We start from the raw sequence: 21,865 nt of genomic DNA, 5'->3' as shown, positions 1-21,865 counted from the left end.
TTTTCTTTTAATAGATAGGCCATACAGTATCTAGAGAAATCATCCACAAATATTAATGCATATTTGTTATTCCCTAGTGATGGAATATTAAATGGTCCACATAAGTCACTATGTATCAAGTCCAGTATTTTACTACTTCTTTTTCCTTTATATGATGGAAGTGAGGGTCTTACCCCCTTTTGAGTAATACAATCTATGCATTTTTCCATCTTACCATTACTGGCACTTATTTTTATGCCTGTTGCAAGTTGTTTACTTTGCAGCTCCAAGATCACCTTTGGATCTCTGTGTCCCATTCGACGATGCCAGGTCTCAAGATTACATTCTGTATTCTTCTTTGTTTTTATAAGATGTGATGATTCACCTGTAATGTTTAACTTATAGACATTGTTATTCATATAACCTTCAGCATAAATTTCATTACCATCAGAAATTGTACATTTACTATTTTCAAAATGAATTGAAAAACCTTTCTTGTCTAATGCTGATACACTGAGCATATTACAAACTGCTCGTGGAACATATAAGACATCTTTTACAAGAGTTTTTTTTTACTCCATCTGATACTATGCATTTTAAATGTCCATTTCCTTTTGCTTTGATCATTGTTGAGCCAGCATTTGCTGTGTGAAGACTACCATCTTCTGGTCTCATATCTGTGAAAAATTCTTTATTATTGGTTATATGTTTTGTGCTGCCAGAATCTAATATCCAACTATTTTTATCTGAAGTGTTCTTCATTATATTAAAAGATTTTTCTGTCATTATACAGCTCTTATTCTTACTGTTGTCATGGTCATAATTTTTTCTTTGACCATGCTTATTCTCCATTGGCTTAAATGAGCTAGAAGGGGTGTGGTTTTTCTTGTTACAGTATTTTGATACATGTCCCTCTTTACCATTTGAATAGCAAATCAGCTTGTTTCTGGGCAGGCTTTTTTCATTATAGCTCCGCCTCCTACTATGCATCGCTGAGAAAAATGTTTCATTCTGGTTAATCTCTCTTGGTGAACAGATCTCCTCTGTTATAATACATTCTTGTCTAAGCTTAGAGACAGCTTGTTCAAAAGATTGTCCCTCAATTGCTTCATTCACTGTCCTGAATACTTCAAACCTTTTAGACAGAGATTTATTTATTTATTTATTTATTGCATTTGTATCCCACATTTTCCCACCTTTTTGCGGGCTCAGTGTGGCTTACAATAGGATATGAATAATAGAAATACATTTGTTACAATTTGGTTATGGATTACATTGTGCAAAGGTATAAGAGACATTCAAATATCAGATTTGGAATATGACAATGGGATATCAACATAGAAGTAATTGGAAGGGGGCAATGGGAAGCTAAAGGGTAGTGTTAGACAAAGACATATGGTGTCCATAGTTCCGTGGATAGGTGCGTGATAGATTGGGGTGCGGGATGAGGGATCAAAGTGGATGTAAAATGCATTGATGAATAGTGAGTGTGGACTCTATGTGAGTTGGCTCTTTCCGTAAGTTTGTTCAAACAGGTGAGTCTTTAGTAGTTTACGGAAGGAAGCTTGATCGTCAATCCTTCTCAGGTTACGCGGTAGTGTATTCCATGCCTGCGTGCTCTTGTGGGAAAAGGTTGACGCGTGCAACGTCTTGTATTTCATGCCTTTGCAAGTGGGGAAGTGGAGGTTTAGGTGTGTTCGGGATGATCTTTTAGCGTTTCTGGGTGGTAGGTCTATTAGATCAGACATGTACGCTGGGGCTTCGCCGTAGATGATCTTATGGACTAGTGTACAAACTTTAAAAGTAACGCGTTCCTTGAGTGGAAGCCAATGTAATTTTTCTCGTAGTGGTTGTACCCTTTCATATCTTGGTTTTCCGAAGATGAGCCTGGCTGCTGTATTTTGGGCTGTTTGAAGTTTCCTCAGTATTTGCTCTTTGCAGCCCGCGTATAGTGAGTTGCAGTAGTCCAGGTGGCTGAGGACGAGGGATTGCACTAGGCTGCGGAAGACGTATCTTGGGAAGAATGGTCTTATTCTTTTCAATTTCCACATGCAGTAGAACATCTTCTTGGTTGTGTTGTTTGCGTGGGTTTCGAGTGTTAAGTGGCGGTCGATGGTGACTCCAAGGATTTTTAGCGTTTCTGAGACTGGAAGGTTTAGGGTTGGTGTGTTTATTGCGTTGAATTCATTTGTGTTATATTGGGAGGTGAGTATCAGGCATTGGGTTTTTTCTGCATTTAGTTTCAGGCGGAATGCATCTGCCCATGTGTTCATGATGTGTAGACTTTGATTGATTTCGTTGGAGATTTCTTTGGTATCTTGTTTGAATGGGATATATATTGTCACATCGTCGGCGTATATGTATGGGTTGAGGTTGTGGTTTGATAGGAGTTTGGCTAAAGGGATCATCATTAGGTTGAATATAGTTGGTGATAGAGGCGATCCTTGTGGGACTCCACATTCAGGTGTCCATGCTTTGGACGTGGTTGTATTTGATGTGACTTGATACGAGCGCATGGTTAAGAACCCCTTGAACCAGTTCAGGACATTTCCTCCTATGCCAAAGTATTCAAGTATGTGTAGTAGGATTCCATGATCAACCATGTCGAAGGCGCTTGACATGTCGAATTGTAAGAGGAGTATATTGTTACCAGTTGCAATTATTTGTTTGAATTTGGTCATAAGAGTGACTAATACTGTTTCTGTGCTGTGATTCGAACGGAATCCTGATTGGGCATCATGGAGTATTGAATGTTTGTCTAGATAGTTTGTGAGCTGTTTAGTTACCATACCTTCAGTTATCTTGGTTATTAGTGGTATGGATGCTATTGGCCTGTAGTTGGTTATTTCGCTCGTGTTTTTCTTTGTATCTTTAGGAATTGGGGTGAGTAAGATTTTTCCTTTTTCCTTTGGGAAGAGTCCATTTTGTAGCATGTGATTTATATGGTTTGTTAGGTCTAGAATGAATTGTTGAGGAGCAGATTTCATGAGGCTATTTGGGCATATGTCTAGTTTGCAGTTGGATTTGGCATATCTTTTGAGAGTTATCGAGATGAGGTCTTCTGACAGTAGTTCAAATTCGGTCCAGGTTCTGTCTGCTGGGTGTGTTCCTTCTTCTGGATCTAGACAGTCTAGAAGAGTGGTGTATTCTGTAGGGCTGGCGGGTATTTTGTGTCGTAGTAGTATAATTTTCTCCTTGAAGTATGTCGCAAGGTTGTCAACACTTGGTGTATCTTTGCCGTTGGTTGTAACTGGTGTGGTGTCTAACAGTTTGTTCACGAGGTTGAAGAGTTTATGTGTGTCTTTGTAGTTTGGTCCTATTAGTGTTTTGTAGTGTAGTCTTTTTGTTTGTTTTATGGTATATTTGTATTTTCTTCGGAGTAGTTTCCAGTCGTTTCGTGTTTGTTCGTCTCTTTTTTTGTTCCAAGCTCGTTCTAGTCTCCTGACTTGTGTTTTTAGTTTTTTCAGCTCTTCGGTGAACCATGGATTTGCATTTTTCCTGTGTGATGTTCTTGTTTGGACTGGGGCAATTTTGTCTAATGTTCTTGTGCTTATATCGTCCCATTCTTGGAGGAATTGGGTGGTGTCTGCGTTTGTAGTCCATTCGTTCTGGTAGATCTGTTGCCAGAATGTTGTGGGGTCTATTTTTCCTCTCGTGGTGTAGGTTGTTCGTTTATGTTTGGTGTTTGTGTTTAGTTGTGTTTTTCGCCAGTAAAGAGTGACATTTGCTTTATGGTGGTCTGACCATAATGTGGGTGTCCATGTTACGTTAGCGAGTATGATAGATGAGTCCGGTTCGAATCTATTCGTTATGATATCTAGTGTGTGTCCTTTTTCGTGAGTTGGTTGTATGTTAGGTGTTTGCAGATCCCAGAGTTTTAGGAATTCTTTGAATTCTCGTGTATTTGGTAAGGTGTCAACTTCTAGGTGTAAGTTGATGTCGCCTAGTATGAGGATGTTTGAGGCTGATACGCAGGTATTCGAGATGAAATCCACGAGTTGTGTTTGGGCGTCTTGCCATTTTCCTGGTGGTCTGTAGAATAGGATTGTGCTGAGGTGTCCTGTTAGGCTTGGATGGTTGATTCTAGTCGATGCAATTTCAAGTTGTGGTGAGGTGGATTCGCCTGTGATTGTGATGGTGAATTCAGGTTTGTATATAATAGCTATTCCGCCTCCTCTTTTTTTTCCATTTCTTGTCCAGTGCGTGATTTTGTATTCTGGTGGGCACGTTTGTAAGATGGTAGGGTCTGTGGGACTATGGAACCAGGTTTCTGTGATGAATAGGAGGTCCAATTTGTCTGTGATGATCCAATCTAGTATGTCTACTGCGTTGCGTACTGCTGATCTTGCATTGATGTATCCTAGTTGGATTGAGTGATGTGGTTCCAGGGTGGGGTGTGACGTGTTTATTTTTATTAGTTGTCTGCTTCTTCTGTAGTTGGATTTGTTGTTGTCATTGTTTTCCTCATTTTGTCGGTGGTGTTTATGTCCGGAGGTTATTGCGATTGGTTGGTTGTTGAGTCTTTGATTTGGTAAACATAAAAGATGTAAACATAAAAGCTCTCTTTAAAGCATCGCAGATAGGTATACCCGATAATTCTAGCTTCTTAAATAATGACATTAAATGTGTTATATGATCATTACATTTTTTCTTGTCATTCAACTTCAATTGAATTATTTCTGATAACCATATAGGCTGTTGTTTTGTATATGAAGTACCATACATGGTTTTCAATTTTTGCAATATTTCTTTTGAGGTGTCTGTTCCATCAATCAATATTGCCTGTTTCTCTGTCAGAGCTTCATATAGCATACTTCTGACATAACAGTCTGCAGTATTCCATTCTTCAAAATTGTCAGCATTTCTTACTTGATCCAAACATATATTTAGCTTCTTTGCTTCAATAATACATTTAAATCTCATCTCCCACTGAATATAGTTATATTCATTCAGTTGGGGCACTTGGAGAGAACATAGTAATGGTGCAGCTGCCATCTTGTCTTTTGTGTGGAGAGATAAAAAAAAAATTCTTAATGTTTTTTATTTTTTTTTTATTTTAGTGGTCTGGGCCCATAACCCAATATGATGGGGAGAAATGAAAAAATAGACTTTTACTTCAGCAGATTTAGCCCATACGCAGCAGAGCTTTAGAAGTGTTAACTCCCATTTTTTTCTCTCTCTCTCTCTCTCACACAGACTCTTGAATAAAAAAAAGATTCAATTACTCTCTCTTCTTTAACTTCCAAACAAAAATGATGTTTACTTACAGTTTCTTCAGATAACTATTTACATCATACTTGCAGTAGACATGGTAAAACTACTGAATACAAAATTCTGTCAGTTGGTTATCATACAGCTTGAAGAGAGATTGCTAACACCATCTTATGCTGACACAGACTGACTCACTCACAGACAGGGTTGCCAGGTGGAAAATATTTTTCCAGCCTAAAGGAGCCCAAAATCCAGCCCAAAACCCGCCCAAACTCAAACCCCGCCCCTGACACCCCCGCCCCCGCGTCATCACCCCGCCCCCGCCGTCATCGGCCCCGCCTTCCCCGTCACTAACCCCGCCTTCCCCGTCACTAACCCCGCCTCCCACGTCACTAACCCCGCCTCCCACGTCACTAACCCCGCCTCCCACGTCACTAACCCCGCCCAAAAACGTCACTTACCCCGCCCACCGCGGCCGAAAAAGCCACCTAAAAAAACCGCCCGAAGCACAAAAACCAGCCCAAAAAACCGCAACCCGCCGCGGGCAAAAATTTCCCGCGGCGGGTCGCGGAAAACCGCCCAATTGGGCGGTAAAACCGCCCACCTGGCAACACTGCTCACAGAGCAACTAGAGTGACTCAGACACACCCACAAGACATTACACTATATCCAATGACATCATAGCTCATAGAATTGTTGACAGTTAATGCATGCAGCACTTGTCTTCCACATATTCCTACACCTACAACTGCACTGCCGCCAGTGGGAAGAGGTGTTTCAATACTGTGGCCCAGATGCACAAAACCTAACGAGCCCACAACTTGCGTTTTAAACTGGTTCCAGCCAGTTTAAAACGCAAGTAGTTCACCCCGGGCATGCACTAAGGGCATTTTCCCTGCCACGGTAGCAGGCAACGAAAACGGAATGCAAATGATTGAAAAGCTCTTATAATGAGCTGCACTACCGTTGCAGCCCATTATAATGAGATGCACTACCGTTTTTCCGATTCCCTTACCGTAGGAACCCTAACGAGATGTCTGACCTCTTGTTAGGGCTCCTGTGAGGGAATCGGAAAGGAAAAGGGCCCCCAAAAAAGGTAAAAAAGGAAAAAAAAAAGCAGGGAGCGCATGTGAGGGGCGTCCTTTAAGGACATACTCTCCCTGCGCTTCTGAGAGACGTCTTTTTTTTCACATTTTTTTTTTTTAGCTCTGCCGGCGCTGGTGTTTTTTCCCCCCTTCTATTTTGTCTTCGCCGCCCCTCCACAGCAAAACTTTTATGTTTTCCTGGTTGCCGGAGAATCGGGACGTCCCTTTAGATTAGGCTCCTCTTCCTGGTCTCTTCAGCCAATCAGAGCGCGTTTCGCTGACAACAGCCAGCTAAGCCCGCTTTGATTGGCTGAAGAGACCAAGAAGAGGAGCCTAATCTAAAGGGACGTCCCGATTCTCCGACTCAGGTACCGAAGGACTAGAGAATGCAAGTGAGCTACAACGAGTAGCTCATTTGCATTCGCTATCGTTGATGCATTCCCGTTCCCTACCGATTCACTATGGAATCGGTAGGGAACGGGAATTACCAATGTCTTTAATGCATCTGGGCCTGTGTTTTTAATGGCTAGAGACAGGCAGGTTCCCTGTAGAACTTGCCTGTCCCTCACTATGGAAAATGTGATGTTGAAACAGCACCACCCACTGGCAGGGTGGAGGAAGCCCACTCAGTGATCTTGTCTCGTTTTTCAAAGTGAAAGTTTTAACCATTTGTCACAAGATAATGGCTACTGTAGAGCTTAAAGTATTTAATAGTACCTGCTCCTCAATCTGTATTATAGTAACTATCACCATAGCTGTGGACAGTTGCTCTGGTTTAACTTAAGCAGGCAGTTCAGGAGCTGGGTCTGCATAATACAAGTCATTAAAAAACTCGACCATCTAGGAAGCTGAGGGGACGGTGATGCTAGTGGACTGTATGTAGAACCCTGCACTTCATCATGTCCAAGGAGGGGTAGAGTTTAGATTGGTGTGTCAGCATGTTGCTTGTGAAAGGAATGGTGATCTCTCATGTACGGAGCTGCTTGTGAGAGACTGAAGGCAAGACAGTTGGGTAATGTGTGTGAGACACTTTTTGGTTATATATTTCAGACTTTAACTTACAGTTACACTTCCCTAACTCACATATAGCAATTGTTGTTATTACTTAATACAGGCAAAACTGCTTCTGCACCATCCTTTTCACTGTTGAATCCTCTGGAACTCAGTTGTGCAAATGCTTTTGACCATACTAGAAGCATTTTTGACTTATTGCTCTTAGTTTTGTCTGATATCTCAGTGGGGTGTGCGAATGAGGAGCTGCATGCACATTGTAAGAAAGATAGCAATGTTCTGGGATACTGTGAGCAAGGCCCAGTCTACATGCTGTAAAAAGTAATACATGCAACTATATATATAAGGATGTAATCTGGTTTATATCTATTCACTAAAGTTCAGAAATATTTTTCATTCATACATTTTCCTAAGTTTGGGGAAAAATTGAGCCGTTGCTGTATGAAAATCAGGCCCATGAATTGAAAGTATGGATGAAACTAATTTTGATATGGACTCAAGGAAATCCTAAGGAGAAATGTCTGCACTATAGCTGCCATCTGAGACGTACTGTGATATGACTGGGGTCCTTATTCTCTGTCCTCAAGGGCCATAACCTGGTGGGGGGGGGGGGGGGGTCAGGATTTCCACAATGATTGTGCATAAGAGAGATTTGTACTACTAAACGGACTTGGAAAACTCCAAAATTCCAGGAATAACATGTATAGAATGTTTGTACGTTTGGGAAGCTTGCCAGGTGCCCTTGGCCTGGATTGGCCGCTGTCGTGGACAGGATGCTGGGCTCGATGGACCCTTGGTCTTTTCCCAGTGTGGCATTACTTATGTACTTATGTCCTCTACTTGGCTCACTTTTATTACATAGAGCAGTGATTTAACCTATTGTGATGTCATAGTGGCTCATTCCACCAATAAGAGCCAACCTCATTAGTGATGTCACAATAGCTCGATTGTATAGAATGTTTGTACGTTTGGGAAGCTTGCCAGGTGCCCTTGGCCTGGATTGGCCGCTGTCGTGGACAGGATGCTGGGCTCGATGGACCCTTGGTCTTTTCCCAGTGTGGCATTACTTATGTACTTATGTCCTCTACTTGGCTCACTTTTATTACATAGAGCAGTGATTTAACCTATTGTGATGTCATAGTGGCTCATTCCACCAATAAGAGCCAACCTCATTAGTGATGTCACAATGGCTTGATTGTATAGAATGTTTGTACGTTTGGGAAGCTCGCCAGGTGCCCTTGGCCTGGATTGGCCGCTGTCGTGGACAGGATGCTGGGCTCGATGGACCCTTGGTCTTTTCCCAGTGTGGCATTACTTATGTACTTATGTATGCAGTGCCTCCTTTGTATTCAGATAGACCTCGGGCATATTCATTTCAAACATTCTGCTGGGATGTCTGTGTGGCCAGTCTACTAAGAAAGTTGGCTCCCCATACATCCTAATGGCTTGTTTTCAGCGCTGCGTACTTCTAGTAGTGCTTTAGAACCTGGAGGAAGGTCGCCCCTCCCCGCCATCACCCCCCCCGCCGCCACCGTCACCACACTCCTAAGTCTCCACCCACCCCCGACCCCATCGGCAACCCCCCTCCGTCCGCCACCGGGCCCCCTGCATTCAAATCGGCAGCGCCTCACCAGTCCATATAGAAGCGGCAGATCGCCTCCTTTCGGGCCTTCCCTCACTTTGTCCCGCCCTCGTATGATGTAACTTCTGGTTTCCGCGAGGGCAGGACACATGGAGGGCCCGAAGGGAGGTGATCTGCCGCTTCTACATGGACTGGTGAGGCGCTGCCGATTTGAATGCAGGGGGCCCGGTGGCAGATGGAGGGGGGCTGTCAACGGAGCCGAGGGCAGGCAGGTGAGACTGAGGACTGCAGCGCCGGCGGCCTAACCATGGTGCCAGGCCCCCCTTGGAGGCCCGGGCCCAGGGAATTTTGTCCCCCCTGCCCCCCCCTCTCGGCGGCCCTGGTGTGACATCTATCTCTCCCCTCCTGGTCCTGCCCATGGTGCTCTCTCACTCCCCAGTGTACAGTACCTTTTCAAATATCTTATAGGCTTCATCAAGCTTGCACCAGACCTTTCCCCTCTGTATCGTTCCGTGGTGCGACTGCACCTCGAATATTTTGTTCAATTCTGGTCACCGCATCTCAAAAAAGATATAGTGGAATTAGAAAAGGTACAGAGAAGGGCGACGAAAATCATAAAGGGGATGGGACGACTTCCCTATGAGGAAAGGCTAAAGCGGCTAGGGCTCTTCAGCTTGGAGAAAAGGCGGCTGAGAAGGAGATACGATAGAGGTCTATAAAATAATGAGTGGAGTTGAATGGGTAGATGTGAAGCGTCTGTTTCTCTTTCCAAAAATACTAGGACTAATGGGCATGCGATGAAGCTACAATGTAGTAAATTTAAAACTAATCGGAGAAACTTTTTCTTCATTCAGCGTGTAATTAAACTGTGGAATTCATTGCCAGAGAATGTGGTAAAGGCAGCAGTTAGCTTAGCAGAGTTTAAAAAAGGCTTGGACGGCTTCCTAAAGGAAAAGTGCACAGTCCATTATTAAATGGACTTGGAGAAAATCCACTATTTCTGGGATAAGCAGTATAGAATGTTTTGTACTTTTTTGGGATCTTGCCAGGTATTTGTGACCTGGATTGGCCACTGTTGGAAACAGGATGCTGCGCTTGAGGGACCTTTAGTCTTTCCCAGTATGGCAATACTTACGTACTTATGTATGTACTTATGACCAATCCCACCCCTTCTGATACAGCTTCCTGCTTTCAGAAGGGCGGGACAGTCAGAGGGAAAAGCCTGGTGCAGGCCAGAGGCAGCCTGTGAGTAAGACTATTATAAGAACAGCCATACTGGGTGAGACCAGTGGTGCATCTAGCCCAGTATCCTTCTTCCAGCAGTGGCCAATCCAGGTCACAAGTACCTGGAAGAATCCAAAATAGTAGCAAGATTCCATGCCACCCATCCCAGGGCAAGGAGTGCCTTCCTCCATGTCCATCTCAATAACAGGCTATAGACTTTTCCTCCAGGAACTTGTCCAAACCTTTTTTTTTTAAACCAGTTAACACTAACCACCGTTACCACATCCTCCGGCAATGAGTTCCAGAGCTTAACTATTCTTTGAGTGAAAAAATATTTCCTCCCATTTCTTTTATAAGTATTTTCATTCATTTTCATTGAGTGTACCCTGGGTTTTGTATTTTTTGAATGAAAAAAAACCCCCAAAATGATTTACTTCCACCTGTTCCACTACACTCAGGATTTTGTAGACCTCAATCATATCCGCCATCTGTTTTCCAAGCTGAAGAGTCCTAACCTCTTTAGCCTTTCCTCATACGGGAGCAGTTCCATCAACCTCTATCATTTTGGTTGCTGTTCTTTGAACCTTTTCTAATTCCACTATATCTTTTTTGAGATATGGCGACCAGAATTTAACACAGTACTTACTCAAAGTGAGGTCGCACCATGGAGCAATACATTCTAATATTTTTAGTCTTAATTTGCATCCCAGGTATTGTACAGCGGGAAATGAGAGAGAGCCACAGGCAAGACCGGGAGCGGCGGGAGAGACACCGGATTGTGTGTCTGTGGGGGGGGGGGGGGGGGGGGGGGGATAGTCCATGTATTTGCATGGGCAGAGGTACACTGGAAAAGGAGGCAGTTTTGCCCCTTAATTCAGGATAAGAGATGTACAAGTCCCCGGATCTGTTAGCCATCAGCAAACCCCCCCCCCCACCCCCACCCACCCAGAATAAAGCCTCAGTTGCTCAAAGAGAAAATGACATTAAACTGAAGCCGTTTCTTCATTCTCGCATCACAGAACACGATGGCTTAGCAAAGCCTGTAAAATACGGAAGGGGGGTGAGGTGTTAACAAAATGGAGGACTTCTACACCACAGTCTCTAAACACTACTCAAACAGTCCTCGAGTGGGGGGAAGGACAGAGGAAACCAGATTAGGACACCAGGAGAGAGAAAAATGATAATTTACTATAACTTCACATCTTTATTCACTTTCGTTTTACTTTTTCTTTCTTTAGTGATACAGGAACGAACCCTCCAGAGAGTGGCGTCTTTGGATTTATGATCAGTATTACGGCATTCCTAGGTATGTGCCAGGCGTGTAGCCGAAGAAAATCAAGTAGTGATAAGTGTTTCGGTTGGCGCAGTTTTCTGGTTACTCATCATTTTGCTTATCAATAGAAATCAAACAAAATAAAACATGGAAAAAAAATAAGATGATACCTTTTTTATTGGACATAACTTAATACATTTCTTGATTAGCTTTCGAAGGTTGCCCTTCTTCGTCAGATCGGAAATAAGCAAATATGCTAGCTGACAGTGTATATAAGTGAAAACATTCAAGCATTACTATGACAGTCTGACAGGGTGGGAGGATGGGGGTGGGTCAGAGGTATGCATGGGGACATCAAAGCATATCATTGATATTCTAACAGGATGGGTGAGGGGTGGGGTGATCAACAGAGACATACAGCTTTATGGTTTATAATGGGCTAGGAACCCCAGATCCTTGTTAAGTCCTTTCTGTTTGGTGTTAAAATATTCAATATTCAATCATTCTGACTTTGATGTCCCCATGCATACTTCCTACCCACCCCCATCCTCCCACCCTGTCAGACTGTCATAGTAATGCTTGAATGTTTTCACTTATATACACTGTCAGCTAGCACATTTGCTTATTTCCGATCTGACGAAGAAGGGCAACCTTCGAAAGCTAATCAAGAAATGTATTAAGTTATGTCCAATAAAAAAGGTATCATCTTATTTTCTTTTCCATGTTTTATTTTGTTTGATTTCTATAGATTCTACATGGAATGTTGCTATTCCACTAGCAACATTCCACGTAGAAGTCGGCCCTTGCGGATCACCAATGTGGCCGCGCAGGCTTCTGCTTCTGTGAGTCTGACGTCCTGCACGTACGTGCAGGACGTCAGACTCACAGAAACAGAAGCCTGCGCAGCCTTCTACATGGAATGTTGCTATTCCACTAGCAACATTCCATGTAGAATCTCCAATGGTATCTATTTTACTGTCATAGTAATGCTTGAATGTTTTCACTTATATACACTGTCAGCTAGCACATTTGCTTATTTCCGATCTGAGGAAGAAGGGCAACCTTCGAAAGCTAATCAAGAAATGTATTAAGTTATGTCCAATAAAAAAAGGTATCATCTTATTTTCTTTTCCATGTTTTATTTTGTTTGATTTCTATTGATAATCTTAAGAGTGGACTAACACGGCTACCACACTCCTCATCATTTTGGCAAACTGTTTAATGCAGGTGTAGGTGAAAGGCTGCTAACGCAGGCTCTGTCCATTCAGGCATTACTAAGATTTTTCCAGTTCAGTCCCTCCCTGGCAACCCCAGCACCAGCTTCTGAAAACTAGAAAGTGATTATATGTATGTGAGGCCTTCTTGATTCTTAGGCCAAAACCACTAAAGCCACTGCATTTGTGAACAGCCGGAGCTTGGATTGCAAGGCAGGTTTAGGATCAGTTTGTGCCATGCTTGAGTACAGAACGAATACTAAAGGTCAGCCGTTTGAATGGATGTATTTTGTTTGATTTTTTTCAGGTGCGGTTACAATGTATGCCAAATATAAAATATTAGAGAAGCAGAATGAGGTGTCCCGTTTTATGAATCCTCTGAGTAATGTAGCTTCGCTGACTACTGGACTGATGGGCTGCACTGGAATGGGTATTGTGGCCACCTTTCAGGTACAGGGGGCTTCGTTTCTAATGGTGTTTTTAGTGATGGTTGTGAGATGGTAAAATCAGCAGTGCACTTTCTCAAGGATGGGTCTTATTATGGACTGTTTCAAGAAACTCATTTCTGAAGATACAAAGAGCTTTACTGGCTCATAGAAACCTACCACATCAGCAGGAGAGGCTAACCTCGGCCTGCGGTGGAATGTTATTTTAGGATTCATAGTAAAATTGTTAACCACCTAGACTTGCACTGCAAGTAATGGGGTACAGCAAATTTTAATACGTGATAAATGATAATACAGTACTACTACTACTACTTATCATTTCTAAAGCGCTACTAGACATACGCTGCGCTGTACACTTGAACATGAAGAGACAGTCCTTGCTTGACAGAGCTTACAATCTAATTAGGACAGACAAACAGGACAAACAAGAGATAAGGGAATATTAAAGTGAGGATGATAAAATAAGGGTTCTGAACAAGTGAATAAGGGTTGGGAGTTAAAAGCAGCATCAAAATGGTGGGCTTTTAGTTTAGATTTGAAGACGGCCAGAGATGGAGCTTGACGTACTGGCTCAGGAAGTCTATTCCAAGCATATGGTGCAGCAGGATAAAAGGAATGGAGTCTGGAGTTAGCAGTGAAGGAGAAGGGTGCAGCTAAGAGAGATTTACCCAGTGAGCGGAGTTCCCGGGTAGGAATGTAGGGAGAGATTGATTTATTTATTTATTGCATTTGTATCCCACATTTTCCCACCTCTTTGCAGGCTCAATGTGGCTTACAATACATCATGAATAGTGGAGATAGGACAGTATAGACGTTTGGTTTTACAGAAAGATTTTGGGTTACATGCTAATGATAAAGCATAGTAGCGATATAACAAGATAAACATTATGAAACAGTTCTAGATGCATGTGGGGAATTTCACATGTCTTGATCTTTGTTATATGTCTTGTTGAAGAGATGGATCTTCAATAGTTTGCGGAGGCTGGCTAGTTCATAGATCGTTTTTAGGTTGCACGGCAGTGCGTTCCCGAATTGTGTGCTCATATAGGAAAAGGTTGATGCGTGCATGCAGGACGTCAGACTCACAGAAACAGAAGCCTGCGCGGCTGCGTTGCTGATCTGCAAGGGCAGGCTTCTACATGGAATGTTGCTACATTCCATGTAGAATCTCAAATAGTAGCAACATTTCATGTAGAATCTACAAATAGTTTCAACATTCCATGTAGAATCTCAAATAGGGAAAGGGAACTGGGACTTGACGTATTGCCTTTCTGAGGTTTTTGCAACTACATTCAAAGCGGTTTACATATATTTAGGTACTTATTTTGTACCAGGGGCAATGGAGGGTTAAGTGACTTGCCCAGAGTCACAAGGAGCTGCAGTGGGAGCAGATCCCCGCGCCTAAAGATGTGCATGCAAATTTAATGCGCCCAATTATCAGTGCTATTGGCTTGTTATTTAAATTGTGCACACAAATTGGGTACATGCCCATATTTGCGTGCGCAGTTTTGAGGGCCCTATATAGATTAAGGCGATAATGTGTACAGCACTGTGTACATATAATAGCACTATAGAAATAAGTAGTAGTAGCAATGTGGGGGGGGGTTTAGCAAGTGCTGACCCCAGATTCAATGCAGCACTATTTTTTTTTTCACAGATTATTCAGAATTATAAATACACGAGAAGTGTAAAAATGCTGTTAGGACAGAAGTTCTACCATTAACTCAGCTTATTAACATTTAGAATTTCCCATATATCAGAAGAAAGGGACCCGGAACACATCAAAAGCATTCTTACGATCCCGGAATTCATATGTAATTTGATCTATATGCACAACTTTGCAGTCGATCAAATAAAGTTAATGATGATGATGATAACTTAGCCATATAAAGTTCTATATTTTGCAAATGTCTGAATATTTGATTTTGTAGAGGGACATCAGGTTGGTCAAAGATAGAAGGCTGCAGTATGTTTTAGGGTTTTTCTGACAATCTGTCAAGGAACAAAACGTATATATTTAAACACTGGCGTAGCCATGTGGGGCCTGCCCCCCCCCAAGTTTGGGCTCAGGCCCCCTCCAAACCTGCACTGCACCTGTTAAATGGTTGGCGAGGATGCCAAAGCCCCAGCAGCCAAAGAAGTTTCTCACTGAGCCACTCCCCTACTCATTGCACTGCTGCAGTAACCCGGAACTCCGCGGGGTGCCTCCAGTCGCCAATGGCAGGACTCCTTAGTATATAAACATTGCCACACTGGGAGAGACCAAAGGTTCATCAAGCCCAGAATCCTGTTTCCAACAGTGGCCAATCCAGGTCACAAATACCTGGCAAGATCCCAGAAAAGCTCAATACACTTTATGCTGCTTATCCCAGAAATAAGCAGTGGATTTTCCCAAGTCAATTTAATAATGGTCTGTGGACTTTTCCTTTAGGAAGCCATCCAGACCCTTTTTAAACCCCACTAAGCTAACCGCCTTTACCACATTCTCTGGCAATGAATTCCAGAGTTTAATTACATGTTGAGTGAAGAAAATGTTCTCTGATTCGTATTAAGTTTACTACTTTGTAGCTTCATCGCATGCCCCCTGGTCCTAGTATTTTTGGAAAGTGTAAACAAACGATTCATGTCGACCCGTTCCACTCCACTCATTATTTTATAGACCTCTATCATATCTCCCCTCAGCCATCTCTTCTCCAAGCTGAAGAGCCCTAGACGTTTCAGCCTTTCCTCATAGGGTAGTCGTCCCATCCCCTTTATCATTTTCGTCGCCCTTCTCTGTACCTTTTCTAATTCCACTATATCTCTTTTGAGATGCGGCGACCAGAATTGAACACAATATTTGAGGTACGGGTGCACCATGGACCAATACAAAGGCATTATAACGTCCTCAAATGCTTAGTTCACACAAGAACTGAGCATGCTCAAGGAGTCCTGGAGCTGTCGTCTGAAGGCACCCAGCCGACTTCCAGTTTATGGCAGCAGTGCGAAGAGAAGGGGAGCAGCTCGGCAAGAAATGTCTTTGGCTGGTGGGGCTTCAGCATCCCCCACCAGCAAAGGTATTATTTTTAACATACTGGGTGGGGATACATTGCCCCCTCAGTCCACCTCTGGGCACTTCCAAAATCAGAAGGCTGGCTACATCTCTGCATTTAAGTAGTCAATGAAATTATATTATTTAAACAAACAAACAAAAAAAGAGATAAAGAGGGGCATAATCGAATGGAAACGTCTATCTCCATGGGCGTTTATCTGTGAGAGCGGGTCCGTGAAGGGGCGGACCGAACCGTATTTTCGAAAAACGTGGACGTTTATCTTTTTTTGAGCTGGGCGTTTTTGTTTTTCAGCAATAATGGAAACCGAAAGCGCCCAGCTCAAAAACGAATAACTCCAAGACATTTATTCGTGGGAGGGGCCAGGATTCGTAGTGCACTGGTCCCCCTCACATGCCAGGACACCAACCGGGCACCCTAGGGGGCACTTTTACAAAAAAAAAAAAAGGTAAAACAGCTCCCAGGTGCACAGCACCCTTCCCTTGGGTGTTGAGCCCCCCAAATCCCCCTCAAAATCCCCTGCCCACAAGTCTACACCATTACTATAGCCCTAAGGGGTGAAGGGGGGCACCTACATGTGGGTACAGTGGGTTTGGGGGGCGGTTTGGAGGGCTCCCATTTACCAGTACAAGTGTAACAGGTGGGGGGGGGGATGGGCCTGGGTCCACCTGCCTGAAGTCCACTGCACCCCCTAATAACTGCTCCAGTGACCTGCATACTGCTGCCAGGGAGGTGGGTATGACATTTGAGGGTGAAAATAAACAGTTGTGAAACGGCATATTTTGTGGTGGGAGGGGATTTGTGACCACTGGGGGAGTCAGGGGAGGTCATCCCCGATTCCCTTTGTGGGTCATCTGGTCATTTAGGGCACTTTTTGGGGCCTTATTCATGGAAAAACAGGGTCCAGGAAAAGTGCCCTAAATTCTCGCTAAAAATGCATATTTTATTTCCATTATCGGCGAAAGGCGCCCATCTCTGATCGGCCGATAACCACGCCCCAGTTCCGCCTTCACCACGCCTTCGACACGCCCCCATCAACTTTGTCCGCATCCGCGACGGAGTGCAGTTGAAAACGTCCAAATTCGGCTTTCGATTATACCGCTTTATTCGCTTTTGTGAGATAAACGTCTATCTCCCGATTTAGGTCACAATATAGGCGTTTTTCTTTTTCGATTATAAGCTGGAAAGTAATACTGCTAATCCCAAGAGACCTACAACCAGTGATGGTTTGAATTTGGCAGCAGGGCTCTATTGCTGCAGTCACCAGCATTCACTTTCAGTTATTGACACACCAGCTTGGCTTTCATTTCCTCTTAAACTAAGACATCCAAAAAATATTTCCAGGCAGTGCAGCTGTCAGAAAAGATAAACTCCATTATTTTTCTTTTCATTTTCTGTTTATTTCATTTTGAAAGCAAAATATTAGTTTCCAGTTTTCTGCACAGTTCTCTGTGTATCTACCACCATGGATGAATAGAATCAAAGATCCTTATGTATTCAAAGTATAAATACTGTATATATTTGAATAGAAACCGAAATGTTTTGGCCAAAAAAGGCATCAAAAATGTAATCTTGTTTTATATTCATGAGCTACTTCCCTCCCACCACCTTCCCTCCCAGTAGTGTCCCTCCTCCACTGCCGCACCGCCACCAGCCCCCCTGAATCGGCAAAGTACTCTCTGACTCACTCACCTGCTCCCCCCATCCCAAACAGGCATGAGTCACACACCTAGTTCCTCCCTCCCCCCCTCTCCTCAGATGAATCCCCCAGGCCTACCATACCTCTCTGGTGCTGTAATGGTATGTTGGGACAGGAGCAATCCCCTCTTGCTCCTGCCCATGCCATGTCTGTGGTAAAAATGGCTGCCATGACTTCCAGCGGCAATCAAGACTGCCACTAGAAGTCATGGCAACATAGAGTTGGCATCGGCAGAAGTGACTGGGGATCACTCCTGCCCCGACACACCACTAGGCCACCAGATAGGTACAGTGGGCCTGGGTGGGGGGGGGGGGGGGCTTCTAGTGGTTCCAGAAGGGGGAAGGGAGGAAGTAAGTGTGAGTCGTGCCTGCTTGAGGGCAGGGAGGGAGTCAGTGAGAACTCTGCTGGTTCAGAGGGCTGGCGGTGGCAATGGTGGATTCGAAGGGACACCACGGGGAGGGAGAGAATGGGAAGAATGCCGGACATCACAGGGGTGGGAGGGAGGGGAATGCCAGACACCACAGGGGAGAGAAGGAAGGATGGAAGAGGAGGAGTGCTAGAATATAAACCCTTGATTTATAAGGGTTTATAAAGTTGTATAAGTCTTTGGTGAGGCCTCATTTGAAGTACTGTGTGCAGTTCTGGAGACCGCACCTACGGAAAGATATAAACAGGATGGAGTTGGTCCAGAGGGCGGCTACGAAATTAGTAAGTGGCATTGAATGCAAAAATTACAGGGACAGGCTTAGATACCTCAACATGTATATGCTGAAAGAGAGGAGGGAGAGAGGAGACATGATAGAAACGTTTAAATATCTCAAGGGCATTTATGTACAGGAAGAGAGCCTTTTTCAAATGAAGGAGAGCTCTGGAATGAGGGGGCATACGACAAAGAGGGAATAGGCTTACGAGTAACCTAAGGAAGTATTATTTCACAGAAAGGGTAGTGGAGGCATGGAATGGCCTCCCGTTGGAGGTGGTGGAGTCGAGGACTGTTCCAGAATTTAAAAAGGCATGGGATAAGCATGTGGGATCGCTTAGGAACAGGAAGAATTAGGAGCTACAGAGGATGGGCAGACTGGATGGGTCATATGGCCTTTATCTGCCGTCATGTTTCTATGTTTCTATATTTGAGTTAACATTTTTCTGCCCTTTTTTAGGTGAAAAGTGTTCTTGGTTTATATGGTATATTATAAACAATCACAAACGAGTTTACTTTTTTACTTTAAAAAGTAGTAATGAAAATGTGTTCAAACTTTAGCACCCGCAATTCTTGATTTGTATTTATCATTTCCAATCTGTAAACATCAGCAAATGGTAATTGTGTATTAAAATATGCAGACAGACATCACATTTAACTTTGTACCATTTAGAGACTGTCTATATATGGCGCCAAAGCACGGTGTTCAGATGTGAGTGCAACTAAATTGGTAAATAAATTATCAAGTATGAATTAGTGAGTCTTAACCATCAATAATTGACACTTTGGATTTTGCATTCACATCTTTTTGCGTAGTATTCTATAACACCCCCACCCCTGAATCCTCTAGCATGCAACTCAAAAGGGGGCATGGCGAGGGGAGGGTCTTGGGCATTCCAAAATGTTGCACGCATTGTTATAGAATAGCGCCATTTACTCGCTGAAATGCCGTGAGTTGGGCACCAGCATTTACACCAGGTTTCATCTGGCGTAAATTCCAGCGCTCAGCTTTTGGCGTAGAAATTTAAGTGCTATTCTATAAAGCACGCTCATCTTGCAGTGCCCTTTATAGAATAGCGCTTAGGGCTAGAGTATTTGGCGCCAGAAAAATCCACATGGTAAAAAAGACTCCTAGGCGTGTTCCCTAAAGTAGGCCTAAATTTTATAGAATAGGCTTAAATTTCCACACAGTATATAGAATACGCCATGTGCCTGTCCACGCAACCAAATTTGGTTGCGTTCATTTAGATCATGTTTTACTTGGCATAAATCCTGGCGCCTAATTTAGGCATAGAGCGGATAATTCTATAATAATACACACAGATTTTAGAAACGCCCATGCCCAACCCATGGCTGTGCCCCCTTTTCAACTGTGTGACTTAGAATTTACGCACACCAAGTTACAGAATATACTTAATGAGTAGTGCGCGTAAATCTCAATCAGTGCCAATTAGTGCTGATAATTATTAACTTCCAATTAACAGTGCTGATTAGCTAGTTAACTAATTAAGGTGCATGCATTGTTATAGAATACACTTTGATTTCCGTGCGGAAATAGGCGCGATATATAGAATTTGGGGGTTAGGGCTGATTTTTTTTTTTTCTTCTGGTGCTGATTTTTGAGCACAAGTTCACTCATGTCAACTTCTGTTCACTGAGGGATTCATTAAAACGCATAACTTGACCGGGGTGCATAAACATCTGTACACAACTGTATCTAATACTGAAATACAAGGGACTTAGGAGCCAGGAATGTGATAAAGTTGACTTAGATAAGGAATAATATCTTAAATGACGGGTAGCTAGGATATGTGCTTAGGGTAGACCAGAAGATAAGTGAGGAGACTGAATAGGCCATTTGGTTTTTATCTGGTTCATGTATTATATCACTGTCGTACTAAGTTTAAATTTATTTATCTGTCCTTCAGGAACTGGCTGTTCCCATTGTTCATGATGTGGGTGCCCTCATGACCTTTATCTGTGGGGTTCTCTATATTCTCTCTCAATCAGCTCTTTCCTACAAGTCCGCTCCGGTATGGAACACCCAAAATATGTGTCATGTAAGGCTGGCCATTTCTTCAATGTCATTTGTAGCCTTGGTTCCCAGTATCCTTTTCAGATGCCAAAAATCTATTTATTTATTAGGATTTATTTACCGCCTTTTTGAAGGAATTCAGTCAAGGCGGTTGTACAGTAAGAACAAATCAAACATGAGCAATAGACAATTACAGCAGTAAAAATATTCAAATAACAATACAAAGTATGGCATAGTATTCTTACAATGTCAACACAATACGTAATAGAACATTTTAATTAACAGTGTAAGGTAGCATTTGCATATATGTTTCTTGGTGTGCTGGGTAAGCCAAATGAGGGAGAATATACACTGGGTCGTAAAAGAGTTTGGGCAAATAATTCTTCAAGTTCTATAGAAACTGAGGGGCCCTTCTACTAAGCCGCGTAACCGTCTACGCGTGCCCAACACGCGCCAAAATGGAGTTACCACCCGGCTACCACGTGGCTCTTGCGATAATTTTGGTTTTGGCGTGCGTCTGATACACGCCTCCAAAAACATTTTTTTATTTTCAGATGCATGCCAAGTGGCATTTGACGTGCGTAGGTCATTGCCATCCAGTTACCGCGTGAGACTTTCACCAGGTCAGTGGCTGGCGGTAAGTTCTGAAACCCAAAATGGATGTGCGCCAATTTTGATTTTGTCGCACGTCCATTTTTGGCAAAAATTTTAAAAGGCCTTTTTTACAGGCACGCTGAAAAATGGGTTGGCGCGCTCCCAAAACCCGTGCCTACACTACCGCAAGCCATTTTTCAGCGCACCTTAGTAAAATGACCCCTTAGACAGAGTAATCAAATACCTATATGCTGCTTTTTAGGACATTTTTTAAAGCTTTGTAATAGTGTGGTAGAGCAGATGAGGGAGCCCGAGTGAATTTCCAAATTTAGATGGTACAGTCGCAGAATCCCTTTCCATTTTCTTCTCTGTGCTGACCCTCATACCCTCTCTCTTTTCCCTTCATTGACCTGTTGTAACTTTTTGCACTGTTCTCATTCCTCTGTCTACTGAAAACCTGTATTCTACCGATCCAAGAATATCTTTACCTTGGCAGTAACGCTTTTGAAAACATAATATAAACACAAAGGAGGCAGTTTTGCAAAGGACACCAAACTTGGTGCCCAGAAATGAGCACCAGAAACAATTACACCAAGCAGAATTCTATAATGGCACGTATGTAAGTATGTACTACTACTACTACTTAACATTTCTAAAGCGCTACTAGGGTTACGAAGCGCAGTACAATTTAACATAAAAGGACAGTCCCTGCTCAAAGAGCTTACAATCTAAAGGACAAGTGAATAGTCAGTTCGATAAGGG

General features: G+C 43.1%; 1 protein-coding gene across 3 annotated transcripts in view; it reads left to right on the top strand.

Annotated features, from left to right (window-relative positions):
• Window positions 1-21,865, top strand: part of DRAM1 (DNA damage regulated autophagy modulator 1) — a 54,666-nt gene that overhangs the window by 13,736 nt on the left and 19,065 nt on the right. The window contains exons 2-4 of one of the 3 annotated variants that reach the window (XM_030215045.1): window positions 11,331-11,398; window positions 12,887-13,029; window positions 20,403-20,534. In XM_030215045.1, the coding sequence (XP_030070905.1) occupies window positions 11,331-11,398; window positions 12,887-13,029; window positions 20,403-20,534 (343 nt within the window). Of the gene's footprint in view, window positions 1-11,330; window positions 11,399-12,886; window positions 13,030-20,402; window positions 20,581-21,865 lie in introns of all 3 variants that reach the window. The other 2 variants (XM_030215044.1, XM_030215046.1) reach the window with 2 other exon arrangements.

Source organism: Microcaecilia unicolor, chromosome 9 (genome assembly GCF_901765095.1).
Source record: "Microcaecilia unicolor chromosome 9, aMicUni1.1, whole genome shotgun sequence".
NCBI classification, from domain to species: domain Eukaryota; kingdom Metazoa; phylum Chordata; class Amphibia; order Gymnophiona; family Siphonopidae; genus Microcaecilia; species Microcaecilia unicolor.
This window is presented reverse-complemented; position numbering and strand designations above follow the sequence as displayed.